We start from the raw sequence: 14,438 nt of genomic DNA, 5'->3' as shown, positions 1-14,438 counted from the left end.
AAACAAAAGTCCTGATCTGCAGCAGGCACTGAACACAGTGCAAAGCTGGACTGTGATTTCCAAGAATTTACATACACACAACCAGAGAGCCATGGAAAAAAAGAGCTGCACCATAGTCTTTCCCACAGCTTCCAGGAATCACAAAACATTAAGGCTCTGCTGGTGCCTTGCACTGCTGAACACCTTGAAACGAGATCTGGTAAGAACTATTTTAGCATCAGAAATGTGCAGGTTTTATTTGTGGAAGCTCCTTTCTGGTTTAAGTCCCAGCTGCACTTGCTCAGCACAAAAATCAGAGATTGGTACAAAAGAGCGTGAACAAATGTAACATCTGGGGGATCAAAAAAAAGGGGGAGAGAGGGGTGTGTGAAGAAAACAACTCCACATTCATAAGGCTTCCCTCAAAAGCACACAGGCCAATCCACACCTACTGCACGACAGAGATTTCTCCATATCAGTAAGGGAAACTCCTACCCAATACATGGGATTCAAATATATCGTACTTTTCCAGAGTATCAGTCACTCTGCAGGGACTGGCTCAGGTTCTCCTGGTTAAATTCCAATCTAAGGAGACAACAATTTCTGTATGAGCTTCTACAACTCAGTTCTGGTTTTATCTGCATATAAGTGTGTTACCTACAAGCAAGTACAACTCTTCTGCATCACCTGGCTTCCAAATCAAGTTCCTGGTTTGACACTATTTCCAAGAAATATCTGTATGGATGCCCATTAGAAAAACATAACTGATACAGACTCCAGAGCTGCAACTTGTACCTGGGGATCAGGTTTACCACTGGTTTTTAGTCCAGGTATAATCTGTTATAATGCAGCAGCCAGACTGAGATTTCAGTGCAGTAGGGTCACATTTGATTTAGAATGACACAGAACCCAAGCAAGGCTCCAAGACGTCACCTTTATCAGAAAACAAAGTCACATTTACATTGTTTTAGGGGGCACACAGTGGTCTACAGAGATGGACAATTTGGAAGCCAGGTGATCTGCTTTGGGATATAATTGTTAAATAAGCACTAAAGAATCATGATCTCCCAAAATCCTGTCAGCAGTAATACAGGCCTGCACATTTTAACACAGCATTTTGAAGGCTCTTCTATTACATGCCAATCTTTCTGGATTCTCCGAATTAAACTAAATACATCTCATTTGGAAACATCCTTCAAAAAAAAAAAAAAAAACAAGCAGAAAAGCAAACATCTAAACACACAATTCAAACAGTGAACTGCACTGGCCAACTGCATCTTGTGTGTCTGCCATGACTACTACTGAAATACTCAAGACATTTCACAATAAAGAAGATCTACTACTAAAATACTCAGGCATTTCACTATAAGGAAGATTTTGTAGATTGTGGCAAGGCTGTGGTTAATTTTTTGGCAGACCAAGTTTTCCATTTCGAGAGCAGCTGGCTCTGTGCAGGAATACCTAGACATCACTTCAGGGCTTGTGCTTGGATAGAAGACAAGAAAAACAGATGATTCTCCACTTCTTCCTTCATTGCAAGACTGTTCTCCCCACCTCCACCACTTGAACTACATGGCTAAAAAATACACCAGCACACTTCAAAATACAAGCTCAACAATGTCCACAGTTCCCAGTCCAGGCTGGTGGCATTGCTTCAGCTCTGTTTACAGTGTGATTCAGTCATTTTCACAGCAGTGAACTATGATGGCATGAAGGAAGCATCTGTGTCACCAAGGACTGAACAAAGGAGGACAGTTGAAGTTCAGAAGGAACAATGCAAAACTTTCCTACAAAGCCAGGCCTTAATATTTCCCTACTTACTCAGGAGAAAAAATCTCCATTCCAACAGTATTTTGAGAGAAATTATGCACTAGGGAGACTTAGAAAGAAATATTTACATACATGCACACCATGTATAATCAGTTATTTGTGGCACAAACATCAATAGACTGTCTGTACAGCTCTGCTTGCCCATCTGACTGCTGTGACTGCAGAATAATTTCTCAGGTGCCCTCAAAGGGCTATTGTTGAGACAAAGTTAGTCATGGCACTGCCTGGCACCCAAATCCACGTTGGTCATTACGTAAGGTGGCAGCAATACCATTTGGAAGGGTTGTTTACCAGTGGCATTGCACAATGTGAATTGGAACGGGCTCGCCAGACGTGGCTGCAGGTGGGGATGGAAATGCCCTTGCAGTTACTGCTGAAACAAGCTCAGTCTGTCAGAGCATGGTGCTAATAATGCCAAGGTTGTAGGGTTGATCCCTGTATGGGACATTCACTTATAAACTGGACTCGATGATCATCGTGGGTTCCTTCCAACTGAGAATATTCTGTGATTCTGTAATTCTGTAAATATGTAACCACCCAACACAGAGCTGTGCTATGGCCCCTGGACATTAATTTAGGAAGTGATGGCTACCAGCTCAATCACATACAGGAATTAATAATTTGGACAAAATCATTGCAATCTTACTGCTCTTAGGAGAGGGAGTATGTTTGGGTTTAAATTAGACTGAGGAGTTGTGGTGATGAATAGACAGACTGATGCTCAGATTTGTGACCTGGCACAGTTGTGAAATCAATTTCCAACCAGATTAATGAGTACAAACCAATAGATTTTAGGTGATTTTGAGTCTATGAAGGAAAATCTTTTCCAAACTAAGCAACCCCTTGGACACCTTCTCATTCACTTTGAGCTTAAGGCACGTGACTCGATTCTACTATACAGGCTTCAGAAAAGAAGGAACAAACCTGTTTTTCATGATCCCCCCCATTTTTCTTTTGGCAGGCTTGGGAGGATCTTTCTCTAACCCTTCAAATCTCCCTTCAACCTGTCTGGGCAAGTGGCAGTGTCTGTGGCACAGCTCAGGGCAGGGCACACGCAAACCTTTGTGGTGCCACTGCTGTGCTCAATCCAGCAGCACAACCCAGCAGCTCTGAGCTGTTTGTTCTCCTCCTCCCCGCTCTGCTTCAGCCAAGAACACACCCACCTGCTGCTATTGCCCTGTACCTGCTCACAAATGAGCTCAGGATGCCTCTCCTCCAAAGTTCAGCCAGTAATTCAGCCCAAGGAAGGAGTGTGTGCTGCTGCAGGCAGTTCAAGGAAGGTGCTGGGGCACAGCCAGCAGGTGCACAGAGCACCAGGATCCGATGGAAACATGGCACTGCTTCACTCTGCAAATGAGAATTCCTGAGCAAACATGGACATTTCCACTGACATTTGACATTTAAGATGTCAAGTAGTCACCATTTCTGCTGAACAACTGGCAAATGTTCAAGATGTTCAAATGTTGGCAAACAAATCCAGGACAAGTTGAAGGCTTAGAGAAAGATTTTAGTTGTAAACCTCCCAAGCCTGCCGAAAGAAAAATGGGGGGATCATGAAAGACAGTTTTGTTCCTTCTTTTCTGAAACCTGAAGACTAAAATCAAGTTATTTGCATTAAGCTCAAAGTGAATGAGAAGGTGTCCAAGGCGTTGCTTAGTTTGGAAAAGATTTTTCTCCATAGACTCAAAATCACCTAAAACCTATTGGTTTGTACTCATTAATCTGGTTGGAAATTGATTTCACAACTGTGCCAGGTCACAAATCTGTCTATTCATCACCACAACTCCTCAGTCTAATTTAAACCCAAACATACTCCCTCTCCTAAGAGCAGTAAGGTTGAAGGGTGTCAGCTTTGGTTAAGACTGAACAATCTGATTTTTAAAAATTCTTCAGGAACTAAAGCAAAGACCTGCCCATGTCCCAAAACAATAAAAATGATCCATAGGTCTGAATCAGCACACCCACATTAAAATATCATTTATCACAGACATGCCAAAGAACAGCTGACAGTGGGGGCCTGAGCAGACAGAGTAAGAGTTTTTACCTTCCACTCTAGATCAGCATTTAAATCTAATCCTTTCTAAGCCTGGCTCCTTTCCCATGACCTCCAAAATCCGGGTACAGCACACTGTTACTTCATACAGGTTATCACACTGTGAAAAAAAAAACAACCAAACCCCAAAACCAAACAAGGAACAATAACAAAACCTTAATGAAAACATCACAATGATCAATTGTGGGAAATAAATTCTGAATTTCTCAGCTACACATTAAAATAAGGATTCGCAGATATTTGCCACTCTATGCCAAACACCTGGCCAGGGCACAAGTGTGAACTACCCAGAATTAGAACAAAAACTTGATTTCAGAGTGGCCTGTTTTAGTTTTTCTCAGTGTAACCAACTAAAGTGACCACGATGGTTCAGAAGTTTCAGTATCTTACAAACCCATCAGTAACTCTTCCATGCAAATAGGCAGGTGCAAAGAAAAGCCACCAGAGTGAAGAGAACTTGCAGCAGTGCTTCTCTGTACCATGTCCACCTCCACTGCAAGGGAGTCACTTCATTTTTACATCTGTAATTCTCATTTTCACGGTGTCATTTTCAATACCTGAGCAGTCTGAAGTCCCAGCACGAGCTCAGCCTCCTGCTAACTGGATCACACATCATGTGGGAACCCTTCTGGCTGGCTCACAATCACCACTCAAAATGGCTCAGGCTTAGAGTTTAATCTAATTGTGATTCGAACCATCCTCAGAGGCTGCAAGTGTGCAGGTGACACCAGATCTTAAAGGCTCAAAGGGGAAATACCCTTTCAGCTCCAGTGAGAGAACTCAAAATCCCCAATCAAACACATACAAAGCTCCTTTGCTGGCACAAGTTCTAAAAACCAGGAGATGGGCAAGAAGGAAAAATCTGTCTCTCCCATTCAGCAAAATAGGTGTTAAAAAACAGGAAAGAACCAGACCTTCTGGAAATACAAACTGATTTTGTAGTTCTGTAGGAGGGCTGGTGTCTTGTGACATGCACTGAACAGACCTGTACTGAAGGCTCCAATGTGGAAGCTGAAAATTTGGTTCTGTACCAACATCACAGCAGGACTGGGGGGATTAGTCTGAATGAAATGCTTTGAAAAATGAAAAGCATTAGGTAAACACTGAGTATTATTAAAACCTTAAAGATACTTAGGACAGAGTAATTACTATTCATGTGAGATTACTGTGAAAATATTGGTTTATTTATGAATTAAATGCAGTTTGTATTAGGAAAGGGAACCACTGATAAGCCAAGAAAATAGAAGCCCTACAGAAAAAAAAATTGCACAAAAAAGTACAAGTAACAACTTGCACAAGTACAAAAGTACAAGTACAAGCAACTTCCATGTCAGACTCTGACTGATGGACACAACTTCCAAGAAAGATTTTTAAGCACTTTTGGTCATTCTGGCTGTGTCTAGAACAGAGGAAAGAGATTGGTCCCATGGAAGTAAATTACTTCCTTGAGTTCTAGTTGGTGAAGAATAAGGACATTTTTGGTCCTGGGCTGTTTTAACTACTTGTCATTTGTGTCTCTGTCATCTCCAGATGAGATCCAGGCAACCTATTCCTCTTAGAGCTACTTTGTGTGGAAAAAGAGCTCAAAGCCTGAACTTCCAGCTGGTTTGCAATGCCCCTCTCTATACCTGATGTCAGCTGTCAACATCCTGCAACTCTAAAACATCAAAAATAAAACTCTAAGTGAGGGGAGGATACAAACACAACAAGACCATGCCTTCCCAAATGTCCTTGGCAGAGCAGCAAAGGACAGGATTCCTTCAGATGCAACCTGTGGAACGTGTGGCCTCCAGAACACAGCACCTTTCCACTTGGAATTTTGGACTCTTGAAGACATGCAGGGGCACTTTTAAAAGTTTCTTAACGATCCAAGCCTCTAATCATACACAGGCATATAGAACCCAGGGTGCCAAACTGTACCTGCCAAAGGGAACATCCAGCTGAAATCTCTGAGAGAAAAACCTTGTATTTTGCATGGTGAAAATGTCATTTCTTCATTCACAAACTTACTCAAGGTGGTGACCTTATTTCTCCAAGAGCCTTGTATTGCATGTTCTAGAGTTATCAGGAAGTACCTGTACATTTTTTTAACATGTGCATCATGCTTTACCTACAACAGTAAAATTTTCCAGCCTCAGCAGATTTTGTTCCACTGCCTGCACTCTGAACAAAACCCACAACAGCTAAAAAGGGCTCTAACCTTTGCAAACCTTTTGGTCCTGAACTCTGTTCATGCTTCTAAAACAGGAAAGTGGTTTGTTGCACGTGACAATAGTTCCTCTGTACTTTAAATATAAAATTCCTGTTATCAATGGCAGCCTTTGAAAAACTCATCTTTGCAGAAAAGCTGAACTTCAGCGACCTTACGTTATTTGAGAAAGAGCTTTGAAGTGTCTATTTCTAATCCTCCACTCTGAATGACAAAGAAGTTATTTGCAATTGTGAATCTTTAAAATGCAGATCTGAACTGATGTCTCTGTTTTTGTAACTCATTAACACAAACCCTGCAATTCAGCTTTCACTGAACGTCTCTGTTCCATTCCAAAGTGAAGCACTAGTGCTGTCTCTCAAGATGATTATGCTCTTGGTGAGCCAGTGTTTCCACATGCACATTCTGAGACCCAACAAAAATTACATTTTCAAAGACACCAGAATAACATTTTCTTTATCTGCTATTACAAAGTGACAGCCACAGCCCAGGATCTCTTATTGTTCATGCATTTTACAAGTCTGAAAATGGATGGCAATGGGATTCGCAGCTGGCAGAATGTCTCCAAAGCTGAGAAGAATTTTTCTATCAAATTTTACACAAAAGCAGAAACGAGGCTCTGGGCCCCGGATCCCACATGATCCAGCAGATGCTGTTTCCAGCTTCAGCAAGTTTTCATTCAGAAGCAACTGCCTCCATGTTCAACAATGCCCCATGGATCACACAAGATCCTGTTAGCCTGTATAAATGAGAGGCCTGGTTTAGAATTACAGTAAAAATATAATGCACAACTCTTTGTTTGGGAGAACTAAAACACTGCACTATCACCATTTCCCATCTCAAGGGGGTGCACATGTAGGGGTCATGATGATCCTACATGGAAGGGACTGTAATTAACTGTATATTCCCAAAAAATGTACGTATTTTTTATTGTAGTATTAACGTTGTAGTAAAATCTGTATGAGAAAAGTCATCTGTGCATCTTCTCTTTGGCATCTCTGAACTTGGAAAGGTGCAAATTGTTGGTTCAAGAACAGCTCAATAGAGAAAATGAACCCACAGTTGCTATTTTGGCTCCACTGAAGTCAGAGGAGTCTTTCTCACTTCTGCTTTGGCACCTGACACTGCTACGGCCCAGGGGATGCAGGAGCCGCACAGAAAGGCCAAATCCTACAACTTGCACCTGCTCAAAATGGCAAAACCAAAGGTGGAGGCACGGATGCTGCTTCCCAGCCATCAGACACGTGGCACGGCTTCGGCACATGAAGCCTCATGTGGGAGCCGCGCTGCAAAGAGTGACCCCTTAAAGATGCTCTGGGACCTCCACCCTAAGCAGTGACCCCCTAAAGCTGCTGTGGGAGCCCTACTGTGATCTCCTAAAGCTACTGTGGGAACCCCACCATAAGAAATGACCCTCTAAAGCTGCCGTGGGAACCTCACTATAAGGAATGATGCCCTAAAGCTGCCATGACCTTCGAAAGGTGCTGCAGGAGCCCCACCAGAAAAAGTGACCCCCCAATCTGCTGTGAGAGCCCAGGCACCTGCGGGAGGAGCAGTAGCCCAACACCCACATCCATCACCCCCGAGGTCCTGCTGCTCTTCCCGTCCTGCCCGGGGAACCCAAATTCCACACAACCCCTTGGGCTTGATGGAACCGCATTGTGGGTCAAGAACCGCTGGCTGGGCAGAACCTCCCCGTTCCCACGGCCCTTCCTTGCGCACATCTCATCCATCCATCCATCCGCCCATCCATCCATCCATCCATCCATCCATCCATCCATCCATCCATCCATCCATCCGCCCATCCTACGCGCACCCGCGTGGAGGAGGGGAGGGCAGGGGAGCGGCGCGGGGCGGTGGCGGCCGGTCCCCGCGGGGCGGGCGGGCTCTGTCGCGACTCTCGGCGACACTCACCTCCTGAAGTCAAAGGGCATGGTGGTGGCGGTGGTGGCGGCGGGCGGGCTGCGGGAGCCGCCGCCCCCGGCCCCGGCTGTCGCCTCGCTGCCGGCGGCTGCAGGGCCAGGAAGTGACGGCCCCGGCCCCGGCCCCGGCGCCGCGCAGCCCCAGCCCATTGGGCGGCCGGGCCGGCCGGGGCTTCCGCCGCCGGGTTACGGGAGCGGCGGCCCCGCGGTGAGGGATGAGGGATGAGAGGTGAGGGGTGTGGGCGCAGGGATGCGGGATGCGGGATGTGGGATGTGGGATGCGGGCGGCCCCAGGGCCCGCTGAGCTCCCCGCGGGGCTCCCGCAGTTTGCGGGGTCCGCTCGATGCTCCCCGTGCTCCGCTCAGCCGAGCGGCTCCGAGGGCGCTGCCAGCACGGAAGCACGGAATTATTTCGGTTGGAAGAGAGCTCCAAGATCATCGAGTCCAAGCTGTGCCCCATCCCCACCTCGTCCCCAGCCCAGAGCTCTGAGTGCCACCTCCAGCCCTTCCTTGGGCACCTCCAGGGATGGGCACTCCAAACCTCCCTGGGCAGCCCCTGCCAAGGCCTGAGCACCCTTTCCATGGGGAAATTCCTGCTGCTGTCCACCCTGAGCCTGCCCTGGCCCAGCCTGAGGCCGTTCCCTCTCCTCCTGTCCCTGTTCCCTGGCAGCAGAGCCCGACCCCCCCGGCTGCCCCCTCCTGTCAGGGACTTGTGCAGAGCCACAAGGTCCCCCCTGAGCCTCCTTTGCTCCAGGCTGAGCCCCTTTCCCAGCTCCCTCAGCCTCTCCTGGGGCTCCAGCCCCTTCCCAGCTCCCTCAGCCGCTCCTGGGGCTCCAGACGGGAGTGTGGCCGCTCACAGGGGTGAGGTGTTTCAGGCTTTGTCCGGCATCTTTTGCACTCTCACATCACAGTAATAACAGCGTGTGTCAGTGACTGCAGTCTGGAGACAGAGCCAGGCCACGGTGACAGGCAGGGGAAAGTCTCACACCTCCAGGTGCCCACGTAGGAAAGAGGAGCACCCACCCCTCCATGCCTGTGCAACCTTTAAGTTTAGCTTAGATATTGGGCAGGAATTGTTCCCTGTGAGGGTGGGCAGGCCCTGGCACAGGGTGCCCAGAGAAGCTGTGGCTGCCCCTGGATCCCTGGCAGTGCCCAAGGCCAGGCTGGACATTGGGGCTTGGAGCAGCCTGGGACAGTGGAAGGTGTCCCTGCCCTTGGCAGGGTTTGGCACTGGCTGATCTTTAAGGTCCCTTCCAACCCAGGCCATTCCATGATTCTGTGATAAGCTCCTTTAGGGCCAGCACAGCTCTTTCACCTGCTCTTGGAAATCCTTTTTTTTGCAATTTTACTGGAGACAAGGGATTAAAGAAAGTAAAAGCTCCCCATTCATTAGGTGAGGTATTTCCCCAGTCTTTCCATTTTGCCCGCATGCCTTTTTCTGGCTGCATCCCTGTCAGGGTCAGTGCAATGCACGAGGCACTGCTCCATGCACCATCCCCATTCCTTCCCACAATTGTGTCACCAGCTAACAGCATCCCTCAGGGAGCTTTTGCTGCAGGTAGTGTGACTGCTGCTGTGTTCAGAAGTGCTGTCACTCACATGCATTGCAGGTTAGACTGCACTGCAGGAACAAAACACAGCTCTTCTTGACTTTTAGGTCTAAAAGCAGGGCAAGAGAAAAAAAGGAAATGGCAGCAATCTGAGTATGCAACATAACTGCATTTTTAATTGATTCTGCACCTTTCTTCTTCTTCTTCTTCCTCCTGCTGTCATAATTTCTTTACTTAGAGATGCACATCTTTCCATTTTTTTCCTTTCACACAGAAACTAGGCCCATACCTGGCTAAAAAAAAAAGAAATTCAGATTGAAACAAGTGGGGTAAAACTACTGAAGAGACAGAGCTGTTAATCAATACCATTTTCATTCAAAGAAAGAGATAATAATTCATGCTGGGAATATTAAAAACTAAACTGGAGGAATCCCAAGTATGAGGTAACACAGCATAATCCCCCAGAAGCCCGCAGGGAATAGATAAAAATACCTAATTGGTTCGGGTTTGTTTTTTTTTTTTAATCCCAGACACCTAAATTATCCATCTGCATTGTGCGAGCACATTCAGCAGATTGCTAACAGATCAGCCACGAAATCCTGCTGCACTTTGCATTGTGCTCCAAAAGTGAGCAACCCACTGAAATTAATGAGACAATTCCCATCTCTCATGAGGTCAAGCGATTGCACAGGCATAGCCAGCGGGGACGATCCGTAGTGGAAAAAACCAAACCAAACAGTGCCTGTCGAGGTGGTTACACAACCGAGCGCTCGTCGGGCTCCTGGCAAGGCCCCGACATCATTAGCTGTTATTAACTGTCCTGTGCAGAGGCATCAGCTCTCTCAGGAGCCAAGAGAGTGCTGAAGGGTTTACAAAAGCTCTTCACTTGTACAGTAGGTAAATCTGGAGGTGGCCTTGAAGAGTTCTCCTCCTGCAGGCTCGAGTGTCAAGAACACGGCGCAGCGAGAGCTCACGTCGTGGGGATTTTATTTTCCACTGAAAGGTCAAACTGAAGAAAGCAACGGGCTCAAAGCAGCTTTGCAGTTGGGTCCAGCTCTCTTACATCCTTGCCAAGGGAAGAAGAAGTTAATGCCCTGAGATAAGACCCTCGTCACAATATTGTTTAATTACATAAGGCTTCTATCGAGGTGGAGATAAGAACAGGAATTTGTCCCCAGTCCAGCTGGGTGCGGCAGCTGAGCTCATGTTGAGTGTTAGAATGGGAACCAAAAGCAAGGGGGTTTATTCGAGGTGGTTGTCACACCATTAGAACTGCAGTAGCAAACTGATACTGACAACTGGTGGCAAAAGTGACTTTCTTTTTCATGGGAGCAACAAACCAACCTTTTTCTGGCAACAGTAGACTTAAAACTATTGTTCCTCTTCAAATTGCATTGGGGATGTTCATAGAGCCAAACTGCTGCTCTGAAACCAGTAAGTCCCTATTTTCAGACCTCTTTAACAACCAAGAAACCAAAGCAGAAGGATGAATTGACTCACCTAAGACTACAGAGTAAGATCAGCTTCAGTTCTAAATTAGCAAACAAATCCCTTCAGTCCTAATTCTTTGTTCATAATTCTTCTTGCAAAAAAGAATATTTTCCTCATGACAGTTCACTTTCTTACAGATAAATCAGATCATGGATGAGTCTATCTGAATTCCTGACTAATGCCTCACAACAATAAAACTGGTACCTCCTTCCTATGAAAAAAATAGTGCCCAAAAAAGTGCTTTATTTGAATCATCTTCCTGGTTATTTATTTAATAAATTTGTTTATGCAGGTAAAATGATTCTTGTCCAGGTTTCTGAGATATTCTTCATTTCTAGATGATACACTATTCTTTAGCTTTCACTTCACATTAATAGAGTTAATATTGATTTATAGAGTTTATATTAATCCTTGATAATTCAGCCTGGAGGAGACTGAGGGGAGACCTCCTGGAACTTCCTCCCGAGGGGCAGCTCCGATCTCTGCTCCCTGTGACAGGCACAGCACCCAGGGAATGGCTGGAGCTGTGTTAGGGAGGTTTAGGCTGGATATCAGGAAAGGTTCTTCCCCCAGAGGCTGCTGGGCACTGCCCAGGCTCCCCAGGGAATGGGCACGGCCCCGAGGCTGCCAGAGCTCCAGGAGCGTTTGGGGATGCCCAGGGTGGGGGTGTTGGGGGGTCTGGGCAGGGCCAGCAGCTGGACAGATGATCCTTGTGGGTCCCTTAAACCCAGCATATTCCTTGATTCTGTGATTCTGTGAATTTTACTTATCTCAATTTTGTAATCTCAAATTTTTCTCTTTCCCAGAAAAGTGTAACCTCGATCCTTACCTGTTCAGCACAGTTTGGGGTGATCTAACATCCTGCAACACTCAATTAAAACCAATCTATGATTTCCTTTTTTGTTTTGTTTGGGATTCCTTTTACACACGGCTGAGTTTTATTTTAGCCTCTGGCTCCTGCCACAGCTCTTGCACTGGGAACTTACTGCAGGTGCTGTGACTGGCTCATGAGCAGCATTGTTTGCCAAAGGTAAAGCAGGGTACACACAGTCAGCATTTGGGTCACTTAGGCTTCGTTCATCAATTGGGAATGTGAGGTGACTGCTAGGAAGGTGCAGTGCTTACTCACTCACGCCCCTTCTGCTACAGAGGTGTGCAAAAACAGAACCAAAGGCTGACCCGTGGCTTTTGTTTGGGATGTTGTGTGGCAGGGCCCAACCCCAGGCCGTTTTCCCCGGTGCTTTCATTCCCAGTTCACAGCACTGGTGTGGCAGGGTGGGCTGGGAATCGGAGTGAGCGCATTGCTCTGCAGGGCGTGTGCCCTCGATTATGTGTTGTGTTCTGCAGGGTGTGTCCCTGGCTGCCCAGAGCCCTGAGCACAACTGCCGCTCAGGAAAAGGAAAAAACATTGCCGAGAATGAAGAGAAAAATGTTATAAAGCGTTTTAAAAATATAAATAACAGCGTAGAGGAAATCTTTGTGAAGGAACAGGATGCGCATGGAGGTGAAGAATTCAAATACAAGTGCTGTGCTAAGTATAATCAGTAATGAAAGTTCAGCCCTTCCTCTTAGGATTTGGGTAAGCTGCATGTTGGCAGTACTTTCCAAATTCCAGGGAACAAAAAAGCAAGCTTTAAATGTTGTCTTAAAGTCCTGTTGCAGTGTAGTTTGTTTATCACATATGTAATGCTGTCCATCTATTTTTGTGAGATCAGACTTAAAATATGCAGTAGAATAAATGTACTCATTTATGTAAGTTCCTTCTTTCTTGAATAGCTAAGCTTTTCCTTAAGAAGACGTAACAACCACCTCTCTTCTTCCTGCTCAATAGGCAGAAGAAATAATCCGATTATTTTTCAGTCACAGGGGTGGGTACAGCTGATGTGTATGAGTGTGGAGAACAGGGTCTGTGCAGCCACATGGCCTCTTCCTTGTCCTGTGACAGTGGGCAAATGCCAAGGGGAATCTGCCACGTTTAAAGCCCTTAGAAAATGTACCCATCCTTTTAATACAAACTGCCTGTTTTCAAGCCTGCTTCGTTTTGGGTGCCAGGAATTTACTATGGGAAAGTCACAGGGAGCAGAACATTTTTTTGTATTTTATTTGTTTTTTCCACTATGGAAACGAATGCCACAAGGAAGCTGCAGCCCCTGTCACAGGCTTACCTCATGCTTTGTACAGCATCCCTGTAGTGGTGAGTGTTCAGTGGAGTTCAGGAGACTGCAAACACCCAACCAAAGGTCATGGCCAAAGGGAGATGCGAGTTAATAGTTAACCAGGGTGAAGTCCTGCATAGAGGACTTTGAACACTAAGAGGGCCGGATCTCAAGGAGTTTTGGGATTAGCAGCAAAGGAGAGTAGAGGATCAGAACCTGGTTCTCAAGGTGTAATGCTCTCTAGTGAGTTAAATGCCTGAAATTCCCTTCACACTGGAGAGAAATAGTTCAGAACCTGGACTTGAAGGCCTCGAGTGCCCTTAGGCTGTGCACTGGTGGTGAGATTCCTACATTGGCCAGTGGGAAATACTCAGGAGAAGGGGAGCTCTGGATACCTCACTGTGAAACTCGAACAGGACCACTGAGTGTTTGCTTGTGGGCTTAGGTAACATGTTTGGCATCAACATCTAAGCTAGTCTTGTCAGTGAAAATATGCCTGGGAGATGAGCCACCCCTCTGCTTTAAATACTCACCGAGTGCTGGAGAGCACTTCCCTGGAAGACAGGTCTGGACCTTTGAACACAGAGCGCTGTCAGAAACTTGAGGGCATGAAGGGAAGGGGAAAAAATGTGCTCTGCCCAGCCTCTGAAGGCTGAGCCACTGTGTAACCAGAAGTGCAGAATCTCTGGTATCGGGTTAGGGCTTTTACCTTGGGAAGAGTGACTGTACTTGGATACTGAGAAGGGGTCCATGACTCACTGATGTTAAATACCTATAAGCACTCCTGAGAGTTCCCTTCTGCTGGGTACAGCAAGCCTGGGAAATGGAAGGTCTTGAAGGCCTTCCTGACAAAAGCCCCACCTGATTTCTGGACAAGGAGGGAAGGAGCAGCTGGCGGAATTGAGCCCACCCAGAGCAGCGGGGGCACAAAAAGGCGCCAGACCTTGCGGCGCCTCAGGAAGCGTTCCCCGGGAGCTGTGGGCACTTACAGCATCTGACGTAGCTCAGGAGGGCAGGCAGAGCTTTCCTGGGTTGCTCTCATGAGCACAGGCGCCAGCAGTCTGCAGAAGTTGCACTTTAGTGCCTGAGTGCTGTTTTGGATCTCTCCCAGAGCTGCTGCACGGGCAGGCTCTCAGTGGGCACTCAGGCTCAGCAGGGATGGGGATGCTGTGCCTGGCTCGGTGTATCGAGAGTGACCTCTCTGAATGGGTGGCTCCTTCCCAGGTGTGAGCTGTGGAAGCCGGCTCAG

General features: G+C 46.7%; 1 protein-coding gene and 1 long non-coding RNA gene across 2 annotated transcripts in view; one reads left to right on the top strand and one right to left on the bottom strand.

Moving 5' to 3' along the window:
• The window catches only part of ERGIC1 (endoplasmic reticulum-golgi intermediate compartment 1), a 57,429-nt gene extending 49,271 nt beyond the window's left edge, over positions 1-8,158 (bottom strand). The window contains exon 1 of the mRNA XM_069029382.1: positions 7,986-8,158. Within this exon, the coding sequence (XP_068885483.1) occupies positions 7,986-8,143 (158 nt within the window). The 5' untranslated portion in view covers positions 8,144-8,158. The remainder of the gene's footprint in view (positions 1-7,985) is intronic.
• Positions 8,133-11,932, top strand: LOC138118427 (uncharacterized). Its single transcript, XR_011155126.1, has 2 exons — positions 8,133-8,222; positions 10,437-11,932. It is a non-coding gene; the product is annotated as an uncharacterized lncRNA (long non-coding RNA).
• Positions 11,933-14,438: the final 2,506 nt, after the last annotated feature.

Source organism: Aphelocoma coerulescens, chromosome 13 (assembly GCF_041296385.1).
Source record: "Aphelocoma coerulescens isolate FSJ_1873_10779 chromosome 13, UR_Acoe_1.0, whole genome shotgun sequence".
In the NCBI taxonomy this organism is placed as follows: Eukaryota; Metazoa; Chordata; class Aves; order Passeriformes; family Corvidae; genus Aphelocoma; species Aphelocoma coerulescens.
This window is presented reverse-complemented; position numbering and strand designations above follow the sequence as displayed.